Below are 21,138 nucleotides of genomic sequence, written 5' to 3' on the forward strand. Positions count from 1 at the left end.
AAAGCAGTAGACTCAAAGCTCTAGTAGGCTTGGCTTCTCTTCCTAGCTCTGCTGTTACCTAGATGGATGGTCGTGAGGTTTAATTTCATCTGTAAAATGTAAAGTTTTTTAATTCTGTGACTGGATTTGTGATTATTTAACTAGGATTTGACTTTCTGACCAGGCAGGCTGCTCTAAAAATAACTCATGGCTCCTGTATTTTCCCTATAGGAAGTATAAATCATGCTGGGCTCTGGGTTCAAGGCTGAGCGCTTAAGAGTCAACTTGCGTCTGGTCATAAATCGCCTTAAGCTGTTGGAAAAAAAGAAAAGTGAGTACTTTGGCTGCTATTTACTTTGTTTTTCTCTTTTCACAAGTTTTTCACTGGATCTTGGCTGTGATCTTCAGATAGGTTCCCCCAGCATTTTGCTTGCACGTTGACTAAGAAATGTTAGGTATATGACTGAATCTCTTTGAATTTTAGGTTGTATGAATGAACAGCAGGGACAACTTAAAACATACTATATTCTTAAAGAAATCAGCCAAACAAGCATTTATTAAGTGCCTGTCTACCACGTGCTGGGTACTATGCTAGCTTCTGGACATACAAAGACAAAAATAGATTTCATGACTCCTAAGCTCTTCCCCAAATTGGCAAATTTTAGAAATACATTGAACCGATCCCTAGCTTCCTAGAGGCATCTGGATAGAGGGGTAAACCGAGAGTTAGAAAGACCTCAGTTTAAATCCAGCCTCAGACACTTACTTAGCAACGTGACCCTAGGCAAGTCACTAAACTTTTGTCCATCTCACATTCCTCATCTGCAAAATGGAGAATAATAATAGCACCTACCTCCCAGGGCTGTTGTGAGAATGAAGTGAGATCATATTTGTAAAGTGCTCAAAAACCTTAAAAGGGGAGTGTGTGTGCACGTAGGTATAAAAATAAATGCTTGCTGTTGTTGTTGTTATCAAAAGTAATCTTTTTTAAGGAAAAAGAATAAACCATAAACTGGGCTCAAAAGCCTCAAGTGAGCATTTTTGGAGTGTTGAGTTAACCTAGAAAAATGACTTTTCTGTAAGTCTCATGTTCGGAATTTTTATAGCACAGAAGCTAGATGCAGTACCTCTTTCCTGACCATGGAAAAGCTTATTATCAATGTGTAAAGAATATGTATGGTTTATGTCACAGCGGAACTAGCCCAGAAAGCGAGGAAGGAGATTGCAGATTATCTAGCAGCTGGGAAAGATGAACGGGCTCGGATCCGTGTGGAGCATATCATTCGAGAAGACTACCTTGTGGAAGCCATGGAGATACTAGAACTCTACTGTGACCTGCTCTTAGCCCGATTTGGCCTGATCCAGTCCATGAAGTAAGACATGCTGAGCTCCCCTGGCATTTTGGCAGGAATGGACACAGCTTTTATCTTACGTGGTTATGTGGGGAAGCTGGAATGATGTTATTGTCTTTATCCAGAGTCTGATAGACTGATCTCAGCTAAAGGAAGCAAACTAGGGCGTCCTCAAGAAACAGAAGAGAGTGGATTTTCAAAGTTTAGAATATTGAGGTTTTTTTCATTTTTATATTTTCTTAGAGAACTTGATTCTGGTCTGGCCGAATCTGTGTCCACATTGATCTGGGCTGCTCCTCGACTCCAGTCTGAAGTAGCTGAGTTGAAAATAGTGAGTACAGTTGATTTTGGTAATTTTTGTCGTGCTTCAGAGAACTATTAAGACATCCATCTATGTGTTTGCTGCCTGTGTTTAGTTCATGTGTGTGGTTGTAGATTATTATTTTGGTGGGGGGGGTGGGAGGGAAGTTGTGCTTTTTTGTCATACTGTTTCTGAAAAAAAATTTTTGTTCTAAGACTTTATTTCACAGATTGGTAGAATGTTTAGTGTGGAGTGGAGAAGAATATGAGTTGTTCTTTTCTCCAGTTGTTCATTGAGTGGTTTTTGTATCTTTTCAGTGTTCTCTTATTCTTTCTAGGTTGCGGATCAGCTTTGTGCCAAGTATAGCAAGGAATATGGCAAGCTATGTAGGACCAACCAGATTGGAACTGTGAATGACAGGGTAATGAGTATACTTGTAAAAAATAAAAGTAAGACAAGCAAGGTGGGCAGGGGATACTTTTAGCCTGCTAGGATTTTAGTAGGGTCCCTTTGTAAGCCTAGATTAATATTTCATTGTAGGAAAGGAGGGAAGGAGAAAAGGGGGGCAGTCTGGGATTATAGGTTGACTGTGCAATCATTTTGTCCTCTAGCTTTTGTTGGGCACTGATATCCAGGCTGTAACTTTGGTGGCTTGTTATCTGATCCTAGTCCTATAATGTTGGCCTGTTTTATTTCTTATCACTGTATTCAACATTTTTTCAGCAACCACGTGAAGCACCTACTATGTACAAACCACTGTAGTATACAGTGGACCTACAAAGAGCAAAATGACATCATCCTGGTCCTCAAAGAGCTCACTTCCACTAACTTAACTGGGATTGGAGAGGGAGTAGGGGAGGAGGAAACTGATCTAAATGTGTCAGCAACTTATATACTTTACTTTTCCCCATATTGATCAAGCAACCAACATCTGTTCAGTGCCTACTGTGCTCCAGTACTGTTCTAGTCATTGAAAATACAAAGACAAAAATGTGCCTTGCTACTAAGTTAATTTATGGCTTTGGGAAAATAATTTTTCTTCCCTTTGCCTAGTTTTCAGTTATAAACTGAAAAGATGAAAAACAGTTAACTCATTGATTGCTTGGTGGTTGTTACCACCTTTATAATGAACACAAAACTCATTTTGTACTAGCATAGTATAGATGTCTTGGAATGCTAATGGGTGTATGTGTTTGCTAAGCAATCTGTTTGCTTTTTTCCCCCCAGCTAATGCACAAATTGAGTGTGGAGGCTCCACCCAAAATTCTGGTCGAGAGATACTTGATTGAAATAGCCAAAAATTACAATGTTCCTTACGAACCTGACTCCGTTGTCATGGTGAGTACAGTAGGTCCATTAGAGGCATTGAGGAGAGTGCGGGTCTCTCAGTAGGACCATCTTCTCCAAATGACTGTATTCCATGTGATGACTTCTGTTTAGAGAAACTGATAATGCACGTAGGGATTAAACCTCTGCCTTTGCTTTGCTAGTGGTCTGTAGAAATAGTAGCAGAAGTGTTTATGTAGCATATTAAGGTTGGCAAAGCACTTTACAAATGTTATGTCATTCAGTCCTCGCAACAATCCTGGAAGGACGTTGCTGTTATTATCCCCATTTTAGAGATGAGGAAACTGAGGCAGAGACTAAGTGACTTGCTTAAGGTCACCCAGCTAGTCATTGTCTGAGGCTAGATGTCACCTTGGGCCTTCCTGACTCCAAGTCCAGAACTCTATCCACTAAGCCAACAAGCTGCTTCTGTGTATGACAGTTACTGTCCTTGCCTGTCACAGAATTGTACAGCTCAAATGAAGTAAATGGACAGAAAAACCACTTGAAAATTACAAAGTAATACAAATCTTAGATAGTATTAGTATCATTAACATAGCCGTTCTTTTCTGACTTTTAAATGTGGATATACGTTGAGAAATTCGTAATTCCCTCGTGGATTGTAAGATAACCCCCAAGCCTCTGGGACTATGGTATAATTATATTGGTTCCACTCTTTCCTCAGGCAGAAGCTCCTCCTGGAGTTGACACAGATCTTATTGATGTTGGATTCACAGACGATGTGAAAAAAGGTGGGCATGGAAGAGGAGGAGGTGGTGGTGGATTCACAGCACCTGTTGGTCCTGATGGAACGGTGCCCATGCCTGTGCCCATGCCTATGCCCATGCCCATGCCATCGCCAGGTTCTCCTTTCTCATATCCACCTCCAAAGGGACCTGTAAGTTTCTACACACACACACACACACACACACACACACACACACGTGTGACCTTTTGGTATAAAGTCTTGAGAATAGAATGGGATGTTGTCAACTTTTGACAGTCAGCAACTGAAGACTGAAAAAGCAAAAATGTCTAGTATTCAGTCTAGTATAAACTTAGGAAAATAAGGTTTACCATTTTGATTAAGGGGCTGTGTCTTGGCTCAGTTGTACATCACAAAGCAGCAAAACACAGGGGATACTGAAAAAAAATCTTTCTTGTATGTCTCTTAATCATCATTGGGTGTCGTTGTGGAGCAGCTTTGGAGCTATTTCCCATGTGGTGGGCAACAAGTCCTTGAGAACATTTCTGCAGAGAAGGGCTGCTGTAGAGGAGAATGGCTTTTACCATTGGCAAAGGGTAGCCTTACCAGGACAACCTGATGAATATTCTCTGAAGGAAGATGCAGCAATTTACTTGAATTTTTTGATTCAGTAATTTGAATTAGAGTCCTTAAGCTTGTGTCTTTAGGGCTGTGTTAGGTATTTTTTTCTAATAGGGCTCTTGATTTGTTATTTTTTTGACCCAAACATGAAATCTTTCCTAGTTAGACACTGAGGACAGTACTGTACCTATGATGTTGCTTTTCTCCTCTTACAGTCGGACTTCAATGGATTGCCAGTTGGGACTTATCAGCCCTTTTCCAATATCCATCCACCTCAGATACCAGCAACTCCCCCAACATATGAATCTGTAAGTGCCTGAGCCTCCTTTTATAAGCAGCAGCTGCAGAGAGAATCCCATGAAGAGGGCAGAGTAATTGTCACAGGGAAGGCACAGTTTCATACAGCCCCTAGTACTAGCATGGATTTTGCTTTGGCACTTTCATCATGCTTCATACCTCAAGGGAAGTGGTGCTGGTGGTGCTTTGTTTCTTTGGTTAATCTAGGAACAGTAGGATAACAGCACTGTAAACTCCTAAGAAAGACTAATAAACAAGATGTAGTTATAATCAACCATTTCTTTGGATCAAGTAGACAAAAAAGTTCATGAAGCATGTATACTTGATGATATAATTTCAGCGTTGAAACACTAAGTGCCACTTATTTATCTTCTCAAAAACCATATAAAGGGACATCTCTTAGAACATGAGGCAGTTGTAGCACTGTTGGCACAGTCTGTCTCCCGGGCTTTCTGTTAGCCCCATGGCCTTTGACAGCAATTTGAAGCATGTTTCTACCAAATTGTGTTACGGTAGAAAAAAAACAACTACTAGATTCATGTGTTGAGGAATCCTGCAAGGGACATACCATATGAATTACTTGAGAAAAGCTACCTGCTCCTAGGCCTGCATGGGTTCTTTTCTTGATATTTTTTCTCTATGATTGGTGCATCACTGGCTGCATCTTCCATCCTTGTTTTCAGCAGCATTTTCTTGGGCTTTGGCCGGTGCATGTGCTAGACCATTGCCTGTGATTGTCTGGGGACAGTGGGGTGAAGAGCTTCATCTGTCTTCAGTAACAGAGTACCTTCACCCTGGCATGGAGTAATGGAGCCCTGGAAAGGATGCTTAGCTGAGCATTTTCTGGTTTTTTGCTTTGCTGTTAGTTGACTGAGTGTAACAGGAGGAAGGACAACAAAAGGATTCTGGGGGTTGGTAGCTCAATTTCTTTGAGGGCTTGAGAATCTTTTGTCTGTGGTGAGCAGTTTAACTCTTGGTGTAAGCCACTGCATTCTCTTAAGTAATTTTTTCCTCCATAGTAATAACACTTTCTGTGTTTCAGATTGATGATATTAATGCTGATAAGAATGTTCGCTCTGCACAGGTTGTTGGTAAGTACAGTATAGTAGCTCTTCTCACTAATTCTATCCTCTAACCTTGAGTGTTTTTCTTTCTTCTAAAATGTTTATTGAAGTCTTGTGTTTTTATATCAGAAATTATTGCAAGTGTTTGTCACAGCTTAATGGTCAGCCTTCTGCTCTTCTTTCTGTGCTGTCAGAATTATCTATTCTCATGGCTTTCCATCTGTGTCTTTTGCATTTATCACAAATTCAACATGTTCAGAACAGAACTTCTATCCCCGTGGCCCCCCCCATCCCTCCTCCCATCAGAGTCAGTTATTCCTTTTTCTTTATCTTTCTGGGTGGTTTCACTATTAAAAATACATATAACACATATATTTATTTTTATCTTAAGTGTTAAAATATTACAGCATGCCATGTTAATTAATCAGACAGCTTCTATGCATTTTTGAGAATGACACATTATAGATTAGCACAAATGTACATTTTGAAATTTTCCTCTTCATCCTGTATATCACATAAATGCTTATCAATGTAACTTTAGTCTCAGATTTTTATTCATTGTGCATTGATGCTTTTTAACTTCCCATTATAAACTCCCCCTGCATCGAACCTTTTCATGTAAGAAAATAAGAATCAAGGGGTACCAGCAAGTAAGACAACCTCATCTGAAGCTGTGTGCAAGTTCTGTACCTGTAGTCCTTCACTCTCTACTGAAAGGAAGAAATTAGGTTTTGTCTTTTCTTTGGAATCAGGATTAGCCACTACAATAATCATCTGAGTTCAGCTACCTTTGAGTGTTATTTTTAATTGACATACTGATACAATTATTCTCCTAGTCACCTGAGCTTGATATCTCAGTGTTATCTTGGATTAAACCCTTAAAATTAGCCAAAGGAAAATTTTAAACTGCATTTTAGGGTTAGATTATCCTTCTACTAGTAGATCTAATCAGGTACCGTCAAAGCTTTGCTTTTTATTCCCGTTTTCTTCACCACATTCAAGGTCTTCATTTCCACCTCTCTGGGTTTCTTCAGCAATTTTCTGTTGAATCTCTCTGGACTCCAGTGTCTCACTGTCACCTACTTATTATCATTCTTAATGTCAGCCTTGCTTCCAAGAATTTTCTTAATCTAGCCTCATCTTTTTTCTAACTTTATCTTTATTTTCTCCTATTCCTCATTCTGCCTGGTCCCACAAACATCATGCGTCATTTCTGCCTTTCCTCTCTTTGTTCCCCTAGTCCTCTTCCTTGTTAACAAATCCATCTTCTTTGGCTTTTATTGAACTCTCTTGCCACTACATTCTTAGAGAACTTCATCTATACAACACAATCATTGGAATCAGGAAGCCAAGGTTCAAATCCTGCCTTAGACACTTAGTAGCTGTGATAACCTGGGCATGTCCCTTTACCCGTTAGAGCTTCGATTTCCTCATATATAAAATGGGGATGGTCATACTTGCAGTATTGACTTCGCAGGCGTTTTGTGAGGAGAGTACTATGTGTCCTTCTCTTTAAGCTCTACGCAAATATGAACTGTTATTAATTTTCTTGTGTTCACTAGTTCATATATATTAATTCACAGTAGGATTGTAAGCTCCTTGAAAGCAGGGCCACATTTGATCATGCTACTGTTAACCCCTAGCATAGGGCTGGGAACACACTCAGTAAATGGTGATTGATTGACAGTGGAGCTATGAGGACTTTAGAATTTTTCAATCTTTGTTCATGATGAAATTTTTTTTTCTTTCAAAGACTTGCATTTGAAAAATGACCTCAAAATATAAGAAATATCTGAGCTAGAAACTATTTTGCAGGAAGAAAATTGGCAGAAGAACCACCCACATCCCCAGTAGATATATTGGTTAAAAAATTTCAGAGTAGGATTATATTTTCATAGTAAGAGGCAGTATAGTTAAAATGAAGATATAATTGTCAGAGTTTTTCTTAGAAGGTTGAAATATGAACTCCTTTTTGAGAATGGGTTGGGGAGAGACTGGGGCTATGTTTTCCTTTTACAGGGAACTCTCAGTGAGGAAATTCTCTCTCCCTGTATCACTCAGCACCTTCTTTGCAAGTAGCAGTTTTAGGATTGATTTGGGTCCCTGGACCTATCCAGGGACATCTAGCCATTATGTGCCAGTGCAGACTTGAACCCAGGTCTTCTATAGTTCAGGCTCAGCTCTTTCTCTATTATGTATGCCATTCCGTTTCTCACAGGTCAAATATTTAGCAGCAAATGCAATGAGAATCACCAAATGGCAGAATTATAAGGGAACTTTAGAAATTATCTGCTCTACCTGAGTTACAAGTGCTTTAACAACATTCTGAACAACTAAAACCAAAAAAAAAAGTGATACCAAATTTAAAATTAGCTAAAGGAAAATTTTAAGCAAAATTTAGGATTGGAACATAATTAGAATTGTCTTTACATGTAACTGAGGAAAAAATAAAATAATAAAAAAAGAACACAATTAGAAAATATCTTTCCCCTCAAGGATTTTAGTAATTCCTGTAATTAAAATTTTAAATTAAAGAAATTTCCCCCATACAGGCTTACTGGTGTATGTATGTCTCTTGTCTGAAAATCAGTCTAGTTAAATTTAAATATCTCCATGAAACAAAAAAGATTTCTAAGTCCTAGTCAATATAGTGCTTAGAGCAGCATTTGTCACAACAAAATTCCAGTGGAGCCCTTTGGAATTTGCCACATTATAATTTGACCTATGCAGAAGAGTAATATGAATATAGATCCCATTGTCTGACTGTCATGTCAGACTTTGACCTTCCTTTAAAACTCATTCCTTTCCTCCTTTATAAAAGGAACAACCCTACCCCCCCCATCCCTATTCTCAGGATTAGACCATAATTACAAGAAATAATTACAAAAAAAGGTTATTACTACTCTGGCACATTTAATTCCTCACAGGATTACATTTTTCTGTGTTGTTGTTTTTTTTAAGTATATTCCCTAATGGGCCTGGTGCTGCACTGGACTGATATATCTGGACTGAGTCTGCCTGTTTTCCGAGAACCATCGTAGCTAAATTTAGAGAAGCTTATCACTAGATTGGCCACCAGGTGATGGATTTTGGGGTCATGACAGTTTCTGAAGACCAGTTACCAAGCTGTTGAGTTGTGGCCATTTTTGATGATGGGAGAAGGGACTGGACACACTAATAAATTATTGATATGTGAAGTATTCAGATATGTTTCCCCTTGAGTTTTTTGGTGTTTTTTTACTTATGTTTTAATAAAACTAAGCATTTTGGAGGAAAGTTGACTGTGTGTTTTCAGGGAACACAGAAATGAAATCTTTAATCAATCTGGAAGACTTAAACCCTGGGCTTTTGAGGCAAAATAGTATAGTACAAAAAACACTCAGTTGGGACTCAAGAAACTGGGTCCAGACTTCTGCTGCTGACTAGCTGTGTGACCTAAGTAAGTCACTTCTCTGGGCCCTGGTTTCCTCAGTTTTTTGAAATGAGAGGATTGAATTAGTTGATCACTTCCATTTTGAACATCCTTTAATTCTGTAAATGGAAAGCTTATCAGACATTTATAACTCTTTGCTTGTTGTAATTACTTAGGTCCTGGCCCCAAGCCAGAAGCTCCTGCAAGACCCACCTTGAAAACTACAGATACCTTTGACAACTTTGTTTTGCCTGAATTGCCATCTGTCCCCGATACACTACCGACCACATCTGCTGGTGCCAACACCTCAGCATCTGAGGATATTGACTTTGACGACCTCTCCCGGAGATTTGAAGAGCTAAAAAAGAAAACATAGACCTTTTTTGGCTGTACCACTCCAGGATTTGGGAGTTGGGACTGAGCAGCACTCTTCTGGTAATGAAGATTCCCATAGAATTCTGTTTCCTGTATTAACGAATGCTCTCTTCCTCTTGAACTCTCTTCCTGCTGTACCAAATTCTGCTGCTTTCCAGCTCTTCATGACTTCAGGAGGCTAACTACTGGGGATCCTACAAGAACACCAGAGGAACGACTCCTGCAGGTGTGGGTTGTTCCTTCAAATACACTTTTTCCATCCCGTTAGTGTGATTGCAGATTTTGTCCTTGGCTATTATGAAGCAACTCCACAGGGGGGGAAAAAAGGCAAGGGAAAACGCTGTGGGAGAGTCAAGGTTTGCTGGACCATGGGGAAGAGGGGAAGAGGAGGCTTTTCATCCCTAGGCCTAGGGCCCAAACTCAGAAAGCCCTTTGTAGAGGGGCATTTCTGTGGGTGAGAATTAGGGGCGAGGTGAGTATTTCTCACTCCCCCAGACAGAAATGGAAGAGAAGACATGGGAATTACAGCAATAGTTGCTGGAAGCTGGGCAGTTTCATCGCATGTATGCTGCTCCTGGCTGCAGGATGCTCTTGCACCGGGATCCAGTTGTAAAGGTTTTCTGGAAAGTTGATGGCCTCTCTTAGTTCTGCTGGATTCTCAGGGAGCCCTCCGTGGCCTTTACCACTTGAGTTCGAGTGCTGAGTTTCTCTTTCATGAGGAATCAGTGCTACGGTTTCCTTCTTTTCCCCATAGCATATTCTGTTGAAAGTCGTTTGTCTTTTCTTCTTGAGTGTACCACTGGCACCTGAATGACAGTTTATAGGTGAGGCAGAAAATGCCTCTTCAAGGGTTCTGGCTGCCTTAATACAAGCATTCGACTGCGAATAAGAGGGTAATCTGTTTTTATTTGAATACTTTTAAGATGATGTGGAACCTTAAAAAATTTAGTCAAAGAAAACTTGGTTGGTGCCCACATGAGTGTCATTGTTCTCTGCTTTCCCTGGTTAGATGGATGAAGATTGACATCCTTATTCTTAACTTCTCCTTGGTCCTTTTAGCCAGTGCCACTCTCCCTAGGGGGAAGGCCTTCTGTATCAGTAATGTGACTGGTCTTCTTTTCTGTGTAACATATCTGTACAGCAGTTTCAAATAGCTTTTCTTTAATTTTTGGATTGATTGTATCGTGGAGATTAGTAGCTCCTAATAAAGATGAAGATTCAATGCCCTGTTTTGCTACCACTTGGCTAGAAAGCAAAGGTATCAATAAGGGGCATTGGGAATGGAGAGCCTTAGTGACTGTAAATAAAGGGTTGTCTGAACAAGCGACCTGTGGAAGCACACCAGACAGTCTTAATGCCAGTCCTGCAAATCTTTAGCTTTTAATTACTTTAAATGTTTAAATTAAATAGTTTGGGGTTGTATTTAATGACAGATAACGACTTTTGAGTTATTTCCTCGGTTCATAATAAACTGAACCTCTTGTTAGTGCCTTTGTCTTGCAGAAAAAAATGTTTGATAAGATCAGTTCTCTTGCACACATTGCACGGAACTTGGCTTCATCCTGACTTATTTACCACCACAGTCAACTTTGTAAATGTGGGCAAGTAGGATTCTAAACTAGCCATGCAGAGAGAGTGCTGGGTGCTTCTGCTTACCTTCTCTACCTCATTGGCAGTGGGACTGACAGTACTCTGAGATGGGTCTGTCCAGGGCCTTTGCTCGTATGTACCTCAGCCATGACAGGACCCCGGAGAATGCCCGACTCTGTGTAAACAGAACATACTGCTGAGGTGATTTTAATTCTTCGTTGAATCTTACAGAGTTAGGTTTAAAATAAGAATAGGTACATGCATCTGGCATTCCCCAGGCCGTGCATGCCATGCAAAAATAAATACCACTGGGATGTTTAATATTCATCAGCCCTGATAGGAAAGCCAAGAATAGGGAATGAGAAAGTCAGGCTGGTTCATTCTCCGAAGCTTCCATATTGGTGCCTGCTTCTGTTGGCTCTGGCAGTGCTGCCTTTTGAGGCCTCCGTATTCCTAACAAGTTGGAGAGTTTTTGCAGCAGAATTTCTGCAAGTGTTGCTTCTTTCTGTGCCTAGTTGTGGAGGAAAGGAGGGTCAAAGTGAGACAAAACTTGAAACAGTTGCTAGAGGCAGAGCAAAAGGGACAGTGCAGATGCAGAACTGTTATCTTAATTTGTTACCAGAAAGATAATTACTACTGTTATTTAATGTTGAATGCCAGCAATGTGCTAGGGACTATATGAAGAACATAGAATTTAGTGTCATTCTGCAAATAGGAAAGTGGTTCATCGAACTCTCCGTAGAATAGTAAAGGAGGATGGTGGTGCTAAGTATGCTGCATTCGTTCTTTGCTTTAGTGACGCTGAGTCTTCATACAGCTGATGCTTAACTCACTGAACTGGGGAGTTACCTACCATGACGGACTTTCTCTCCTTGCAGAAGGTCAGCATAATTGCAGAAGCGAAAAGGTTAATGATCACAAGCACTAACAAAATGACACTGGTGATGATCAGAAAGGAGCCCAGGACTGGGTCTAAGTTGACAACCTAGAAAGGTAATAGAAGCAAGCCCTGAGCAATATGTGTAAATACTGATGGAATTTTACTTCTGGTTCCAGAAAACATTCGTGAAAAGCATCTGTAAGTTTAGAAAAGAAGAATTATTATTACTGGAAGGTGTTAGAGTACAATGGTTGATTTATTTAAGGGTGTAATGCCATTATATGCTTTATTTAACATAAAGGAATGGATGAATTATAATAAAACTGTAAATTACTTAGCTTCCCTTTTTTTATGTAGGTGACCTTAGAAAAAATGTATCCAAACTCTCTGGGAGAGCATATACATGTTCATTTTTGAAGAATAATAGGATCACTTTTAATAAATACATAAACACTAGAAATAAAACTGTCCATAACACACCCAGAAACCTATAACTTAAATAAAAATGTAACAGGTTTCCAAAGGATGACTGTATAGCCTTTTATCTTAGCATGGTTCTTTTACTTCCTTCTGGAATTGTTTTCCTTCTCACAGAAAAATACTTGGTTCTGTGTCATTCTTCAGTTTTCAGGATTGAAATCATCCGTTTCTCTGATTCAGAAGCTGACTAGAGCCACATGCATAGCATTCTTCTCTTTATTTAATTCCACTTCCTTTGACCATGGAGGTGCTGTTTTCCCTTGCTTTTTGGCCTATTGAATACTACTTCTCTACTGCTTTTTCTAAGGTTGCTAGGGTATTAAAAATGCCATTAGACTGCAGAGCAAATCCCAGTGTTTTTTCAAAAGCATTGGTTACAGCAAAGGTCCAGGACAGCCAAAGGCGCAGTTAGTTGTAGTAGGATTTTATGTGTATCTCTAGCTAAGGAGATTTACAAATGATCGTTAGTCTTATTTCCCCTTCAAGTTGCAAAGTTCTAAAGGATTTAAAAATGAATTTGAAAGAGCCAGAAACAGATGTCAGGACAATATGAATGTGGCAAAATCCCCGTTCTTATCGAATTGCTTAAGAGTTTGAGAGATCTGAAACATTCCCAGAGGCAGCTGCATTCTAGCAGCTAGACGTCTCCCTGGATTTTGAGGTGATGCCATCTTCCGAGATCAAAGATGTATGTCATCCTTATACCTTCTAACAGTGTCTTGAATGTTTATACTCTGAGAGTTAAAGGGGTTTCTCTAATTTGAATTGAACTTTAATCTTTAATTTAGTTTCTTAACAGTGTATAAGAAACACAAGTGTTTGGCTTTTCACCTTTCCTGAAGATAATTCATGTTTCCCTGAAGTGAGGATTTGCCAATGACAATAAAGAAATACTGCAGTTCTTCCTAGAGTTGTGTTTAATGGTACTCTTGTGCCTCTTGATAATTTTTAGGTTTTTCCTAAAAAAAGTTGCACGTTTTCAAAGAGACATTGAGAAAGGACTCAACTCCTTAGTGTCACCTTTGCTAGGTGGTTAATGAACATGGGATTTAGGTTTGTGTCTCAGTTTGAGAACAATGTCCTTTGAGAACTAATTGTGACAAGGACGAAAAGTAACAGGTAAAAATGGGTCCTGTAAGAGTAAAGATTTCTAAAAGGAATAACCAACCACTTAGGATCTGGCCATTGTGAGCACTATAAGAAGCAATAGCAGAGGATCTCAGTTTCCCATCCCAGGCTTAAGGGAAGTCTCTCCATTGGGAGCTCCTCGTTAGAGGCATGTATTAAACCAAATGGATTTAGGGATTATATAGCAAGGGTTCTCACCTTGTGGTAATCAGAGATCCCCATCAGAAGACCAACAATAGTTACAGCTGAGTTGAAAAAGGTTCTGTAGTCAGAGATGCTCCATCCAAAAAGAATGTTGAACTGTGTAAGGGAAAAAGCCAGTGAGAGCAGGAGTGGCCCTCAAGTGGCAATTTCTGTGCACTTGGAGGACCAGCTGTGGGAGATGGTCATAGCAGCTTAGATTTAGGCCATCTGCTCCAGCCCCTTCACTTTACTGTTGAGGAAACTTGCCTGAATCACACAAGTATGAGAGCCTTAATAATGATGATAGTGTATGTCTATGTAGCAACTGCTATGTGCCAGGCACTGTTGTAAGCACTTTGTAAGCTCTTTAGAATAACCCTGTGAAGTAGGTGCTGCTGTCATTCCTGTTTTACATTTGGAAGAACTGAGGCTGACTGAGGGTCAGTGACTGGCCTGGGGTCAAACAACTAGTAATGACCTGAGACCACATTTGACCTTGGGTTTTCCTGACCCTAGGCCTCCTGATAGACATCTACTTTGTCACCTCGAGGCTTCCAGGGTGCTTGTTATGAAAGGCTGTTCAAAAATGTGCCTAGGTCACTTACTCTGGAGTTGGAGGACCTCCTTTCAAACCTACCTCCAGTGTTGTTGACTTTGGGTAAATACTAACCCTCTCTGGGCCTCAGTTTCCTCATCTGAAAAATGTGGGGCTGGACCAGAAGGCTCCCGAGGTCCTTTTCAGCTCTAGGTCCCACAGTACGACCCCATGAATCCCTTGTACTCAATAGCACTTAATACCTTGCACAGCACTCTCATATCCATTAACCTTGATCCTTGGTATCTTAGTGCCGTAGGTGTGATTTTCTCCATTTTACAGGTGAGAAAATTAATGTGGAGGAAAGTAAAGTGAAAATAGTGCTAGTTAGTGACAGCTTTGGCTGAAACCTGGTCTTGTGATTCTAAGTTGAGTACTTTCCCTACCATGCCATCCTGACATCTTTGACTTAAGGGTTTTAGGCACTGTTTGCCCAAGGTTACACTCTTGTCAGCGTGTCAGGAGGGAAACATATCAGTGGCTTACAGCGATGGAGTGGCTTGTCAGCAGGATCAGAATGATCAGCAAGAAGCCAGCCACTTCATCCCGAGCTCTCTTCAGTGTTGTGCTGATAGTCTGGAGTCTGGGATTGAGCTGTAGCAGGCTTCAGAGCCCGGTGGTTGTCAGCAAGACCAGGAAGCCGAGGAGGTAAATGAGAGCACAGGTCACTTGGACAACTTCGTGGAAGCTGATAGATCTATCAAGGAAGTCTGGCCGTTAGTCGTCACCACTATGAATCAACACTTCCATTTCCTTGGCAATAAATTTGTGTAAGTTTGGCCAACTTGATGTGCAAGTCTTTATATTGCCAAGTTTTCCTGTGGTGGCTGAATAAAATAAAATTTAGTGGGAACTTGACCTTGGGGGTGAATGGGTGGTCGTCATTGGATGTGGAGGGGAAGACGTGTTGGATACAGTCCCAAGGCTAGTCTCTACTCTGAATTTAGGTATCAGGCCAGCCCCATCTCTTGTGAACATGAGCAAAATCTCATCTCAGTGGGAGAGACCTTTCCCCATGGGATGTCATCATGAGAGCCTGAACTCTGTCTAGTGCCCTGGTCCTAACGCAATCCCTGGCCAATGACAACCAAACCTGGGATTGGGAGGTTCAGCAGTGACAGCAGTAGAGACACAGAAGACAGATTTCTGTGGGGAATGAGGTGCCTGCTAAAAAAGTTTTCTTAGGTGTAAGATATTTTTGTGTAGAGAAGTCTTATTCCACTTTTCTTCCCTCACCCACTTTTCCCCTTCCTTAACCTTCTGTATATTTGTTTTTGTGGAATCTGTGGGTCAGGGAACCTGTTGGCCCCAGTTTCCTAAAAGGTAAAATTTAGAAGTTGGACTTGATGTCCTTTGAGTGTCCTCGCAGTTCCAAATCTGTGATCATATAGTGATACCTAAATACCTACTTGACTTGCCTAGTGTGAGGTCTGGTCTCCAAAGAAGGTTAGCAAGAGGTAGTAATTTTGCCAGATTATTGTGTATTGTAACATCTGGGCTAACAGAAAAGGCTTCACATATACAGAAGTGTGTGATGTGTGTGTGCTGTTTAGCAGTAATTAACAAGGTCGATGAGAATATAGCCAGTGTTTTCTGTTATGTAAGGTTCTGCCCTTCTGCCATATACTGGACCCAAGAACACCCCTGTCAGATCTTAATATAGATGTTACTCCTTAAGTGTTTGGATGTTTCTTCACAGCCGTTTATTTAAAAAACAACTCATTTACATGTCCATACCGTAATAGGAGACGTCTCGTCATAAGATTCTGTGCAAAGAGGCGGCCAAGGCAGCTGCCTCAGTGGCCCTTTGGGGAATGGAGTGCTTACTGCAGGAGGAAAGGGGCCATACAAAGTTCCCTGAACCCCAGCCGAGCTCAAGGCAAGACACTTCCCATCACGTTGGTGTTTTGTTTAGGCAGGATGTTTCCCACACTGCAGGTGTATGTGCACAAACATTTAAGTCATCAGGTCAAAATGCTTTTAACTGGCTAATGCTGAGAACAAGAAAACCATTAATTCATTTAATTAGGTTTTGTGATTCTGTTGTGTAGGATATAGTTCCATTGTTAAACCTTATTCTTTGAGTACAAACTTGACTGTATGAAAGTAGTGAATAAAGTAAGCTCCCTGAGGGCAGGGGCTGTTTTCATTTTTGTCTTTGTATGCCAAGGGCCTAGCACATTGTGCTTAATAAATCTTAGTGAAACACGATAAGCATCGTGAGAAAGAATAATTCAGATGAATGCATGGTAAGAAATGTAAGCAATATTGTGATTTTCTAATTGTTATCTGTTGTGGATATTGGCCCAAATTTAGTTTTTAGCTGTGATAGGCACAGAAATATATGGAAGGCTAGAGAAGAAGGAAGATGTTTTGGCTGAGTTTGCTTTCCTACTGAAGGTCTTTATCTCTTGCAAAGGCTACTCATCTTTGCCATAAGCTGGGGCAGAAGCCTGGGCACTCTGTATTTTGGGGGCTGTCCTATACCAGGACTGCTTGCTCACCTGCTTTTATTATGATGGTATTGCGCCATATCTCTTTTATACAAGAAAAAACACTTCAGCTGGAGTGCCAGCATTATAAAGCTTATGAGGATTATGCTGGTGTCCAGGGCATTGCTTTTCTTGGTGAAGTATTTCCATCCTTGCTGTTTCAGCCGGTTCCCCTAAACATAAGTACAGTGGTTACTACTGCTTATGAGGAAGGTTTAGTCTTAGAAGATTTTGCTCCAGTAAAGATTGAAATGTAATATGATTTTATTCTTGCTCTGTTCTGCAGCCATTCAAAGCCGATTCCAAGTGAATAAGAAACTTGAATTTGAACAGCCTCTTTTTGGAGAATCTAAAACTTGGTTAGATTTTAAAATAATTATTTGGAAAATTTTTTTTTAAAGTATGCCTGATTGTGACACATTCTCTATTGTCTCATTTCCCCTCACAGGGAAAACACCACTTTGTATTAATAGCATACCAGCCAGAAAATTGAATTAGCCCTCAGCAGAGTCTTGGCAAAGTACTTTCATTGCAGAGAGGAATCCCAAGTCTTGTATCTAGCAGCACAAGTAAGGAGCGCTTACTTCATGTCAATAGTGTTAAATGGCTGACCTTGTACTCTAGAGCAGATCGATCCCAACTTTACCTGTGTGAAGATGTGATAAAAGAGTAGCACAAAGTAGATAACTTTTGAGGCAATGAACCAGATGGAAACTTCTGGGCATCTGAATGATCTGTAAAGTGTTCACGTTGATAGAACTGAAGAAAGCCCCTAGAAAGAATACAATAGGTTTTGGGAGAAGAGTCCAGCTTTCCCCCTGGACTCCCAACTATTCAGACCGTCCCCTAGCCAGCCCTTGCTGCCCCCTTCAGTCCCAGTTTGATGAACTCACCTTGCTCAGTACATACTTTCATCAAACAAATATACTTGGTCCCAATGACTTTAAAAAGAAGGGAAGAATGTGTAAACATAAAGGGGAAAAAGTAAAAAGTGTTCCTAGTATTTGTGCAGTGGGTTGTTTTCTCTGATCACTACAGAAGGGAAATCACAGCTATTAAGGAAAATGAGTCAAAGAACCCTTTCTCACTAGAAAGAAAGATGGAAGCTGGATAAGTTAAAAAAGAAAAGGCAGGAAAAAATCTCTCTGACTCATGTTGCAGTGCTGAAGTGTGAAGTGTAAGAGAAAATAGAAAGGATAGTGTGGTAAATAGAAGCGTGTAAAGACTGATGTGTAAAAAGTGAAACTTGTATATGTTTGAAGTCTTTTAAAGAATTGAAATATATTTTTTGCTCCCTAAGAAAACAAGTCTTTAATAAAAGTGTGTAAAATGAGTGTATAGTTGTCCACTTTTATTTTGTGCTGTAAGAAGAGTAATGTATAAAAATTCATGTCACTATCCCTATGAAAAACATCTGAAGCCTTATTTCCATATGAGATCAGGATAAAAATATTAGAACTCTTCAGTCTACAAAAATGGGGATGAGACAGATCTATAAAGTCATGAAAGGGCTTGTGAACATATACTTGTTCAACAGATCCCATAATGCTGGCACAGGGGGTGCCTCTTCAAACACAAGTACATGTTAGGATCAACCAAAGGAAATCCTACTTTCCATGGTGAATAATAAGCATGTGGACCTTGTTATCTTGAGAGACGATACATTCTAAGAGCAGTAGCAGTTCAAGGAGGATGCAGATAAATTCTGATGTTTTGAGCTTGAGTTTTTTGAGTCAACTTGAATTTATAGTACATTATCAAGGAGGGGTATCATACAAAGTCTTGATTTTATTCCTAAGTGCCTGCCTCAGAGTAGCCAATAAATTCTTGTTGGTTGATTTGGTGCCATTATTAAGACTACCAACCAACCTAAGAAGGCTGGGTGCCGTATTTCTTAAATAGCAAATGAAATCTGTCTCTTACCTGTTTCTAATGAAAGTGAAAAGTGGAACCTCCTAACACTGATATGTGTTACAAATGTAACATACAGCTTCTGGGAACAGGACTCTGTCAGAAATGATCTAAGCAGATTTTTCTACTTGGAAGTTAGAAGACAGTGGCTATAGTTTGGAATTGCCTGTGAGATGTGGATGACTCACTCGAGCCCTTTGTGTATCTGTAAGACCTCCTGTAAGCCCCAGTGTTCACCGTTTCCTTACCCATACAGTCTCTTAATAGGGACCATGGGGTACAGCCTAGGATGGAGCATCTGTCTCAGTGAAGATTTTGGTTGCCTAAAGGTCCCAGTACAAAGAGTGGATAGAAGGTTTAGAACACAGGAGATGTAGTGGCAGAGCTGAGACAGATCAAGCCAATTTCTGTTTACTTCCAATGATAATATATATAGTTCTTGAAGGCTGACCAAATGTATTCCTTAAAACTACCCTGTGAAATGGATAGTAGAAGTAGTATTCCCATTTTGAGCTAATTAACAAGCATTTATTAAGCACTTAACTATGTTCCAAGCACCATATTAAGTGTTGGGGACATGGAGAGAAAAGCAAAATGGTCTTTGCCTTTAAGGAATTTTTGAGCTGAGGGAGATGCTAGCTATAGAGAGATGAGTGGGTGGAAAGACAGAAGACATAGTTTTGGGGGAAGGCACTGGGAGGAACAGGAATAAACTGAGGTCCTAAGAGGTGATGGTCGCAATTTAGTAAATACCTGATTTGGGATTTAAATCTAAGTTTCTCTGACCCCAGGTTCAGGCTTACAACACATGAAATAACCATTACAGTGAGATTTTGACAACTTTTTGTGACTTTATAAGTTTACTCTCTCTGTTATTTTTAACATCTCTCCCATCCTCCCATGTGTTTTTCCTTTACTGGTAATAAAGCCTTTGGGACTGCTAGGGGTGCCATAGTGCATAAAGTGCTGAATCTAGAATCAGGAAAACTCATCTTGCTGAGTTCATATGTGGCCTCAGACACGTACTGTGTTACCCTGGGCAAGTCACTTCACCCTGCATGCCTCAGTTTCCTCATTTGTAAAATGAGCTGGAGAAGGAAATGGCAAACCACTCCACTATCTTTGCCAAGAAAACCCCCAATGCAGTCCCAGAGTCAAACACACTGTAACAAACCTTTAGAAAATGTTAAAAGAATTGTGTGTTTGCTTCAGGATAGGAGGGCTGACAAGAAGCTTTGAGACCATTCTTATTCCACCAAAAAAGAAAGAAACCTTGATCAGAAGCTAGAAGGGAGCAAGTGGGCCCTTGAGAAGGAAGAAAGGGATGATGCTTTAGTTGGCCTGCTACCAAGAAGCCTCGGGGATTTATACAAGCTTGAAGCCCTGTACCCAAATGGGGTTGGTTGGTTTGTTATGCTAGGCTGTGGGGTTAAGTGACTTGCCCAGGGTCACACAGCTAGTAAGTGTTATGTGTCTGATGCAGGATTTGAACTCAGGTCCTCCTGATTCCAGGGCCGGTGCTCTATCCACTGCGCCTCCTAGCGGCCCCCCCAAATAGGGTTTTGAAATTAAAATGTTTTCAACAAGAGAAATACTCTTTATTTAGAATGAAAAAAAAAAAGGTAAAACGGGTCTCCCCTTTGCCCATCAGGGGCTGTGGAAAGGCTGGGAGAGTAGAGGTGCTCTTACCCACACCAGTGGACTCCAGGATCAGGGTCACCACGCAGAAGAGGTTCACATTAGCGTTATAGACACCAAATGCCACAAAGAGGCTTCTGGTGCGGCTATCTAGCCAGTGGCTCTGCTTCAGGTGCTGAAGAGTTCTAGGGGAGGGCGAGGCAGAGGGGGAAAAGGGGCAAATTACCCAACTCCAAGGAGAAAAATCCCAATATCTGTTTTTTTAACCACAAAACATGAGACTAGAGTTTTTTGGTGTCTTCTCCCTTTTGAGTGAACAGTATTTTGTGAAATTTGTGTTTGATTACAAATGCTAATATTTCTGTTGGTGTTGGCATAAAAACAGCACATTGGAATGTGAAGTTGGTAAACTCACAAAAGAAAAATTCCCAGCATTAAACACCTGGGTGGCCTGCAACATAATACAACTGAACATTTCAATAACTTATTTCGAAGAAATTTTTATGTACTGCGCTGGTTGGTTGCTGATATGGGCGTCTTAGTTTTCAGTTGAAGCACTGATCTGTTTAATCTTTATGGGTCAGGTTCAGGATCATTATTTGGGTAATTAGCTATTCTTGTAAGTTTAAAGAAAATTAAATATTTAAATGTTAAGTCATGACACTAGTAGTTTCATAGAGGGTCATCTAGTGCAACTCTTGTAGGGAAAGAAACAGATTAGAGTTTAAGTGACTTGTCTAAGGTCAGAGTCAGAACTTGAACCCAGTTCCTCTGATGTCAAAGCTAGTATTTTTTCACATGACGATTG

The 21,138-nt window shown here is 40.3% G+C and overlaps 2 protein-coding genes across 4 annotated transcripts in view; one reads left to right on the forward strand and one right to left on the reverse strand.

The window, feature by feature from the left end:
• Positions 1-18,115, forward strand: part of IST1 (IST1 factor associated with ESCRT-III) — a 31,465-nt gene extending 13,350 nt beyond the window's left edge. For all 3 annotated transcript variants that reach the window (XM_020963736.2, XM_020963733.2, XM_020963734.2), the window contains exons 2-10: positions 211-310; positions 1,172-1,352; positions 1,575-1,662; positions 1,970-2,053; positions 2,860-2,970; positions 3,644-3,856; positions 4,501-4,593; positions 5,625-5,673; positions 9,235-18,115. In XM_020963736.2, the coding sequence (XP_020819395.1) occupies positions 223-310; positions 1,172-1,352; positions 1,575-1,662; positions 1,970-2,053; positions 2,860-2,970; positions 3,644-3,856; positions 4,501-4,593; positions 5,625-5,673; positions 9,235-9,434 (1,107 nt within the window). In that variant the 5' untranslated portion in view covers positions 211-222 and the 3' untranslated portion in view covers positions 9,435-18,115. The remainder of the gene's footprint in view (positions 1-210; positions 311-1,171; positions 1,353-1,574; positions 1,663-1,969; positions 2,054-2,859; positions 2,971-3,643; positions 3,857-4,500; positions 4,594-5,624; positions 5,674-9,234) is intronic.
• The window catches only part of PKD1L3 (polycystin 1 like 3, transient receptor potential channel interacting), a 65,186-nt gene continuing 55,438 nt past the window's right edge, over positions 11,391-21,138 (reverse strand). Inside the window, 8 exon segments of the mRNA XM_078149124.1 lie at positions 11,391-11,534; positions 11,877-12,008; positions 13,710-13,811; positions 14,776-14,986; positions 16,794-16,954; positions 17,428-17,490; positions 17,492-17,553; positions 20,382-20,515. Of these exon segments, the coding sequence (XP_078005250.1) occupies positions 11,391-11,534; positions 11,877-12,008; positions 13,710-13,811; positions 14,776-14,986; positions 16,794-16,954; positions 17,428-17,490; positions 17,492-17,553; positions 20,382-20,515 (1,009 nt within the window).

This window comes from Phascolarctos cinereus, unplaced genomic scaffold (genome assembly GCF_003287225.1).
Source record: "Phascolarctos cinereus isolate Bilbo 61053 unplaced genomic scaffold, phaCin_HiC Scaffold_2;HRSCAF=192, whole genome shotgun sequence".
Lineage (NCBI taxonomy): Eukaryota > Metazoa > Chordata > Mammalia > Diprotodontia > Phascolarctidae > Phascolarctos > Phascolarctos cinereus.